General features: G+C 44.4%; 1 protein-coding gene across 1 annotated transcript in view; it reads left to right on the forward strand.

The window, feature by feature from the left end:
• Positions 1 to 4,405, forward strand: part of Rtp4 (receptor transporter protein 4) — a 5,336-nt gene extending 931 nt beyond the window's left edge. The window contains exon 2 of the mRNA XM_021209985.2: positions 3,069 to 4,405. Coding sequence (XP_021065644.1) covers positions 3,069 to 3,627 — 559 coding nt within the window. The 3' untranslated portion in view covers positions 3,628 to 4,405. The remainder of the gene's footprint in view (positions 1 to 3,068) is intronic.
• The last annotated feature ends 4,954 nt before the right edge of the window (positions 4,406 to 9,359 follow it).

Raw genomic sequence — 9,359 nt, forward strand, 5'->3', positions numbered from 1 at the left:
TTTCTTTCTTTCTTTCTTTCTTTCTTTCTTTCTTTCTTTCTTTCTTTCTTTCTTTCTTTCTTTCTTTCTTTCTTTCTTTCTTTCTTTTTTTTTCTGAGACAGGTTTCTCTGTGTAGCCCTGGCTGTCCTGAAACTCACTCTGTGGACCAGGCTGGCCTGGAACTCAGAGATCCACCAGCCTCTGCCTCCTGAGGACTGAGAGTAAAGGCGTGCTCCATCTTGATTAACTTAAAAACTGGCTTGCCCGCCGGGTCTCCTTACAAAAGCGTTTCAGGAGTCCTTGAAGAGTGACCCCAAGTTCCTACTAAGTCTTCCCTCCTGCTCTCTGTTGTTGGATCCCCAGCCAGAAAAGACCTGGCTTTGTACCCAGCTGCTCAGCCCTCTTATCGAGAGAAAAGTTCATAAAATGGAAAAGTGGATTTATCTACAATTTGGGTCCAAACGGGGGATGCCGCCATTCATAGTCTGTCTCTGTCTCCCATATAGCAGCGTTATAATTCCTGGAAAGGATGAGACAAGATCTGTATGCTATCAGAAATGTTGGAGTGCTTGACTGTTGTTGCAGATACCAGGGAAAGCGGGTTCCTTCTTTGGGTCCTTAATCTTCTCGCTAAAAGGATTTTAGAATGGGGACTCAGATGGAAGTTTGAGGGCAGTCTATTAGAGTTTAAAAGAAAAGCCCCAGAGTGGGCAATTCCGTAGGATTTCAGTTTCTGTGGAGCTGTATGGCGCTAGACAGCCACACAGCAGAGACAGGACGCCTAGAGACCAAGTAAACAAGGCCGGTGTCACGGAGGAAAACATGCCTAGGGCAGAGGTTACACTTTTTCTGAGCGTTTGGTTTCAGACTCAGGGATGTGGGACTGAGGTGCGTATTTTACATACAGGAAACAGACCTGGCCTCCAGATTCTCCCAGCATCCCTCAGTCCCTACCTGGCCCACCCAGCTCCTGACCCTGAACTTTCTATCCCAGGGACTGGGCTCCCTTCCTCCGGAGGCTCCTCCCAATATAATCCAGACATTTTGGTCCCTCCTCCTCCTCCTCCTCCTCCTCCTCCTCCTCCCCCACCCCTGCTGGCACACCCTTTCTCTTTTTCTCTTCCCCTCCCCCCTCCCCATGCCAACTTTCCTAACCTTGATCCTTGGGGCCAGTGAACTCACCCAAGAGCAGCTTTCCAGTAAACCTGCCTTTAATATAATCTAATCTGACTTGAATTGGCTCATTTCATGGGCAGAGAAATAACCTGGCACGGAGTAATTCAGAAAAGTCATCAGACTTCTAGAGCCAGGCAAAGAGAGTTGCCATGCTGGGTCCCATAAGGTCCTGCAATAAGGAGCAGGAGTCCCGGGAAGGAAAAATACAATATCGTTTAAAGGGAACTTCACCTATCTTTCTAGCATTGCTTAAGGTGAACTTGTCTTTGGAGGGGCTGTCCCTCCTTCCTGAGGGGTGGTCAATTGGTCAGGTGCATAGCCAGTCCAATTAGAAAGTTAAAAATCCACCCAGGCAATAAATTCTATTCTCTTGACCCAAAGGAGTTTGCCTTTAATGGGCTTTTAGTGCTATTCTAAGACTTAGATGTAGTTGTGGGGATCTTTGAGATTTGACATTCTCAGGAGATACGAATTTCTAACTCAGGGGCCAGAGCTTCTACAGCAGGCCTTTCCCACTCCCAGTGTAGTTGTGGGGATCTTTGAGATTTGACATTCTCAGGAGATACGAATTTCTAACTCAGGGGCCAGAGCTTCTACAGCAGGCCTTTCCCACTCCCAGTGTATGTCCTGTAGGGAGCTGGAATCAAAGAACGAAAAAAAAAAAAAAAAGAATTGAATTTCAAGGGAGTCCTTCCAGGCTATTCCTGACCAGCCCCTCCAGGCTGCAGCAACTCTCCTGGCCTGAGCCCTGCTCAGTACTAGTTCCTAAAAATTGACTAAGATCAGGCAGCCACTTGGCATATCACTTTACAGAAAGCTTGTGGATAAAAAGGAGAAGGACCCAGGTCCTGGAGTGTCTGAGGAGCAGCTCTTCCCTATTGGCTACCTTCTCTGTAGTCTTAAACCACCTTCAGGTGACCTCTCCTTGTCGGGATTTTAAAGATGGCTGGCCTGGGAAGTCAAACACTCCTTTTTCCAGAACCCCAGTCATTTTTTCCTCTTCAAGGGTACCTGCCCACCCTTGCCCTACCTCAAACTGTGTTTTATCCCTTAGGAACCCTCAGCCATAGGTTTCCCCATGTACTAATCTGTTAGTCATGTTGCTCATTAGAGGTGATGTTCTGTAGTAGGTCGATGAACGAGGTTGGTTTCCGTGGCCTAGGCTGAGAAAGCAACCCTTTCCCCTTGTCCTTTATATCCCAAGCAAGCTGTGTGTTGTTCACTTCTCTTGGGACTCAGTAATACCTTTGAGGCATAACACAGAGAGAGATAATACTGAAAGGCTTCAGTACGTCCTGTCTCAAAATAGGCACTTTATAGAAGTTTCATGTTACCATAATGAAGAAGGAAGTGTTGTATATTGTAGAGTTCCCTTCCTCCTCCTCCTCTTCCTCCTCTTCCTCCTCCTCCTCCTCCTCCTCCTCTTCCTCCTCCTCCTCCTCCTCCTTTTCTTTTTCTTCTTTTTCTTTTTCTTTTTCTTTTTCTTTTTCTTTTTCTTTTTCTTTTTCTTTTTCTTTTTCTTTTTCAAGACAGGGTTTCTCTGTGTAGCCTTGGATGTCCTGGAACTTACTCTGTTGTACAAGCTAGCCTTGAACTCAGAGATCTGCTTGCCTCCGGTCTCCGAGTGATGGGATTAAAGGCATGTTGAGTGCCAGTGTCATTACCACCTGGCTAACAATTCTCTTCCTTTTGAGACTTCCAGAGAGGCTTTTCCTATCAAAGAGGCAGACTCAGTAACATGAAAGTATCTAAAAGAGATTGCCTCTTGCTCTTGTTTATCTGTGACCATGTCACTCAATACCATGCAACCTTCTCCACACTGAAGGGGATTCCTAGAATCCCTTAGCTGACCATTTCCTCTCAGGTCAGTGGTCAACTAAGGACACAGAGGATTTCTTTCTTCTGTCTATAGGTTCCAGTGTTCCAGATGTTACAGAAGTTGGACCTCTGCTCAGGTGAAGATCTTGTGCCACATGTACCAGGACACTTTGAAATCACAGGGCCGGGCGCTCATGAGGATCTTTGGTCAGAAGTGCCAGAAGTGTTTTGGGTCTCAATTTGAGACTCCCGAGTTCTCCACAGAGATCATCAAAAGAATTCTGAATAACCTAGTTAATTATATTCTGCAGAGATACTATGGGCACAGGAAGATAGCATTGAACTCGAATGCATCTTTGGGCGAGAAGGTGCCTTTGGATGGGCCCCACGACACACGCAATTGTGAGGCATGCAGTCTAAACCCTCATGGAAGATGTGCCCTTGCACACAATGTAAGACCATCCAGATCCCCATCTCTATCACCCAAGAGTTCCTCTCCATCAAAGAGCTGCCCTCCTCCACTTCAGACCTGGAATACGGATTTGGGGAATAGAACTTTTCAGGAACGTGAAGAGCCCCGTGAAATAGGGCTACCACTATTAATGATTTTTTCTACTGCTGCACTTGCCCTTTTTAGTCTCTTCACTAGATAATAGGTTTGCCGTCTTGTTTTAATACCATGGTGATCAATAAAATGGGTGTCATTTCAATAGGACAGTGACTTCGTATCAGATTAAGTAAGTTTGAGTATATAGAATAAACCTGCTTTCCTGGACATGCTCTGAAAATAGCCTAAACCATGCATGGCCCAAACATAATGGACCTAATAAAAATTTTGTATTGAGTTGCTGAACTGTCTGCACTAGCTTGCTCACCTATTGTTCTCAAGCTATGTCGATTAAATAAATCTTGATGATAACTTACTTTAACAGTCACCTGTGCTATGAGATACAAAGTGGCAGCCAGAGTAAGGGAGTACCTGATTGGGCCCCTAACAAGGTGCCCCATGAAAAATCATGCAACATAACAGACCTGGTATAAGGGAGTTTTATTGTGGGGGAAACGGGGAGCAGGGACCTAGAGAAGTGGGGAGCAGAGTTATGGGGACAGAGAAGGGGGGCAGAGAAGGACAGAGGGAGGGGCTGGCCAGGAACACAAGAGAACAGAGAGAAAGAGGAAGGAGGAGGGCAGCTGGGAGTGAGCAGTCCTCTATTGGCTACCCATGCCCCACCTGGCTCGAACCCAGTGGGCAGCAGGTGATGACATAAGCCTAGGTCCCTGGGAGAAGCCTAGTGGAATCTTCTGTTAACCAACAATGAGTATTATTGTAAATTTACTGCGGCAAACTGGGTGATGCTCCCCCCCACACACCAAAAGTACCCTTCCCCATAGCCTCTAGAATTTGTGAATAAACTGTATTTGTTGGAAGAATGGACTTTGTAAACATGATTAATTATGAGATTTTGAGGTAAATTGTCTTGCTTTATCAAGATGAACGATAACAGAAGGTCCTGTTTTGTTTTGTCTTTTCCATCAGGGTCCACCAAAGGCTCATTGTTGAAGGTGTGGTCTTACGGTGGTGGTGCCCTGGGAGGTAGCAAAAAGGTTTAGGACACGGGCTTAAGGGGGCGTGGATCGTTAGGGCATGTTCTTGTCAGCCTATTGAGGCCCTCACCCATTCATTCCCTTCTCTTACTTCTCAGACATCATTAGGTGAACATCCTCTTTCTCCCTCTACAGTCAAGTAGCCACATTAGTGCCTGCAGCATGGTGCCAGAATATTCCCAGAACAAGGGAAATCCAAGGAATACATCTCATAAAAGGAGGCAACAAGGCCAACAGCAGGAGAGGACGTCTGAGGATAGAAGCACAGACTGGAGCAAAGTGTTTCAAAAACAAAGGAAAAGCTCACCAACTGTTAGAAGTTAGCATCTGAGAGCTCAAGCAGCAGAAATGGGCTCTTCCTTGCAGCCCTCCATCACATGACTTTATATTTTAATTATACTTAATATATTTTTAGTGTGTGTATGTGTGTTTATGTATGTATGTGTACGTGCATGTACGTATGTGTATGTGAGTGTGTATGTGTGCATATGTGTGTATATTTGTGTATGTGTATATGTGCATGCATATGTGTATATGTGCACGCATGTGTGCATGTGTATGTATATATGGGTATATGTGTATGTATGTGCATGCGTGTATATATGTGTGTGTGTTTGTGAGTACATGTCATGGGCAGGTGTTCCCCTGTTGTCCTTGATCCCTCCTTAGGACAGGATTGTCCATAGGACAATAGTCCATAGTGACAGGAAGGAGTCACTTGAAATGTGTAGACAATACTTTACACTTCTGGGAAGCAGTGGCATACAGAACAGTATAAGACACCTGTACGAGCTACAAAGCAATGGGGCTCACAGAAAGGTCCCTAGGAGACAATAACTATTCTTATCAGTTATCACTTATCATTACCGCATATATACACACAGTAATTTGATCAGTTGAAGTCGGAGAGGCCAGAAAACCAAGGATAGAAACATCTGTTTCTGTTTCCTCTCAGGTTTCCCCCCACCAGCTTCTATTCAAATTCCAAACAACTGTGTGTGTGTGTGTGTGTGTGTGTGTGTGTGTATCTGTGTGTCTGGGCCTGTCTGTGTGTGTCCTGTTTCTATGAACCTTGGGAGATTAACCTGAAAGCTTCATCTGCAGCCTGGGTGTGCTATATCATCTTGTTCAAGTCATTATTCTTCCCTGAGCCTCTCTATCTGAAAACTAGGCTAAGGTAAAGTATAGGGGATTGGTATGTTTAACTCTGATCTTTCTCATGAGAAAGGTGGAAAAGATCAATATGTAAGAGCAAGTGATAGGTAGCAGACTCAGAGTAGGGAGATGGAAAATAAAAGTTAAGTATGGGAAGAGCAAGATGCAAATAGCAACCAACAACTCTAAGGGAGACGCTGGGAGGAACTTGGAAGAAGCGAGATCGGAGGAACACTTTGTGAATGAGTATCCCCTGGTACCCTTCAGCCTAGCAAGTGCCAACTCAATGAATAGATCAAAGTCTTATTCTCTGAAAACACAGAGTGACGGAGACTCTGGATTTGGTGGATTCCCAAGGCATAGGGTGCTACCCATTTCTATTTCCATCTCATGATCCCATTTCTTACTTTATCTTATTATATCTGGGAATCTTAGACTGGTTCTAGCTGGACATGGCACTCTTGCTGAGTTCCTTGGTAAGAACCATTTGACATTTAGGAGCTTGAGGCCTGCAAGAGGCTTGAGTCTCAGCTGTGGGAAACACAAAGATAGCAACTGAGGTAATGCGATTGTTGCTAAGTAGAGCCGTTCCTCTTTGTGTGCTTGATTTCTAATACTACCTACATTTCCATATCGGAACCATGCTGCCCAATTGTTAGCATTGAGTCAGTCTCCTACAGAATTCTTGAGGGTGCTTTGTCTTCAAGGGAGCATGTCCAAGCTGTACCTAGGGCTAAACCTTTAAGATATTGATCTCCCACTGACTTCCTGGGCTGGCAGTGTCTGTAGGATACCTACTGTATTTGATAAAAGTAGGATTTGCCACAGTCAGACCACTGCATCTGTAACTCTATTTCTGAACGTTCAGTTCCTAGATCTAAAGCAATGTTTTATGGCTTGCCCCTTTGCTATGGCAAGAAGATAGAATATTTCATACATGTTGCTCAGCTTCTGGGAGCGTTACTCTGAATATAGGTAAATACATTGCCCAGATCTTTCCTACTCCTTCACATGGCATTCTCCTGTGTGCATATATGCATACGTATTTCCATTATATATGAGTATATATATATATATATACATATGTATGTGTGTATGAATGTATGCATATATTCATATATACATACATACATACATACATATGTACATACATACATATATGTCCTGGTCATATGTATATCAATATATGTATACATACACATATACATATGTACATACACACACATGTGTGTGTGTGTGTGGTGTGTGTGTGTGTGTGTGTGTGTGTGTGTGTGTGTGTGTATGTGTTTGATAACTTGACACAAGCAGGGTCCTCTGGAACTAGGATCCTCCTGTGAGAAAATGACTCCATCAGATTGCCTGTAGGCAAGTCTGTGGGGCTTTTTTTTTTCTTTGATCAATGATTAATAAGAGCGATCCATCCTGCTGGGGGTGGTGCCACCCCTGGGCAGGTGGTCATGGGAGGTATAAGCAAGCACATTGAGCAAGCAAGCCCTCAGGAGTAGTGAGCCAGCAAAAGTGTTCCTCCATGACCTCTGCCTGACTTCCTGCCTCCAGGTTCCTGCCTTGACTTCTTTCCTAAGGAGCTATAAGCTGCAAGCTGAAATAAACCCCTTTCTCCTGAGTTACTCTGGGGCACGGTGTTTTATCACCGCAGTAGAAAACCACCTAAGACAGTCTTGTTGGGTGAGGAGCCTACCTACTCCTGTATGATAGATCTCACCCATAGGAAGTAAGTGACGCCCGAGTGAGTGGATTTTGTTGACACGCTCACAGGCACCAGAAGGATCCCAGCACCTCAGCCCCCTGGGACTGGCAAAGCCTTCCTCCGGTCCAAGTGTGAATGTCAGCAGTATGTGCAGAAAGTACTCCACCTAGCTTCTTCCTCTAGGATGAACTACCGGGTGTTGGTAATGCACGTTTTAGAGGAGAGGAACCCAACTAAATCCACAGCATATGAGACCCTGCATTGATGGATTCACTGAGCCATGGGCCCTTGGAGAGCTGTGACGGTCAAAACCCTCTAAGCAAGACATGCAGGTCTACATCAGCATATCTGCTGACTTCAGGCAGCCCCAAATCATCACATTCTCCGTTGATGATGTATTGTAATGTGACCAGTATGTCACCAACTATCTGGTTTGTATATTCAGGGGATACTATTATTCTGAAGGCTCATATGTTCATGGTAAACTGAGAAGTCAGCAGTCACATATAAACCAATCTCATTTAGTAGAAATTCATGCTATGGGGCCAATTCATAGCCTCCATCCCCATTTCTATGGCTAGTTCACTCATGTGACCAAAGTACAAGTACTGAAGGGTTCAATGACAGAAACTCTCCATGCCAATCACTCTCTATTTGGATGGTTTAGGGTCTTTTTCTGGTGGGTACTTTAGGTAGGCATTATCATAACACATGCATTTTGTTTGTTTGTTTACATTTTGTACCCATCTTAAAATCCATTCAGATTTCTCTTCCTCTAATCTCACTGTCTCTAAGCTTCCTATCTGTTGTACATTAAAGGCCTGTGTGTTAAAGGCTTGGTTCTCAACTGGCAGATCAACTCATTGATGATTAAAGATGATAGATTGGATCCTGAGGTCCTACGTAAAAAATATTATTGCCACAGGCAGGGCTTTGGTTTTGACCTGACTGGAGCAATGAGGGAATGGAGAAAGGACAGACATACAGACAGGTGTACAGCCAGGGCCAGGAAGCAGAAATGTGTGGGTTGCTGAGCAGGGGAGGGGGGAGAAAATAGGGGGTTTTCAGAGGGGAAACTAGGAAAGGGGATAACATTTGAAATGTAAATAAGGAAAATATCTAATAAAAAATAAACAAATACTGCTAAGTAAGGAGGGGAGTTATTGTAATTTGAACTATAGGACAATGCATATTTTATTTCCTCCCTCCCTCCCTCCCTCCCTCCCTCCCTCCCTCCCTCTCTCTCTCTCTCTCTCTCTCTCTCTCTCCCTCCCTCCCTCCCTTCCTAAGGGTCTCACTATGCGACCCTGGCCGTCCTGAACTCCATGTGTGGACCAGGCTGATCTCTAGCTCATACAGATCTGCCTGCCTCTGCCTCTTGAGTGCTTGAATTCAGGGCATGCATGGCGAGGCAAGGCAAAAGTACACTTCTTACGCTGTATACACATGTGACTATGATAAAAACTGGCACTTAAAAATGATAGTTCATGTGGTGTTTCCAGACACCCCTCATCAAATCATTCCTATTCATGTATTTTTTTTTTTTTTTTTGCACTCTACTATGCTTCTCTAGTTACATACTGGAGGACTGACCTGGCTCCTACAGTAAAGGACTGAAACAGAAATAGAAGGAGAAAGTTCAGTGGTAACTCCTGGACCCCCAGTGAGCATTATTAGCCTGGTCAAGCAACCAAGTTGGGGTCTGAAACAGAAGCACAGTTTACTTGGTAAATATTATAAGTTCTGAGCTGATTCTCAAGTGAACAGGCATTTCACCTGAGCAGGCTCAGTAAAAGCTACTGTTAACAAGATTGGGCATCCTCTGAAATGGGAAAAAGAAAAAACCAAAAAAAAAAAAAAAAAAAAAAAAAAAAAAAAAACAGCTTTCCCCCTGTGTCAGTCAATAATTGTAGCCCC

Source organism: Mus pahari, chromosome 12 (assembly GCF_900095145.1).
Source record: "Mus pahari chromosome 12, PAHARI_EIJ_v1.1, whole genome shotgun sequence".
NCBI lineage: Eukaryota > Metazoa > Chordata > Mammalia > Rodentia > Muridae > Mus > Mus pahari.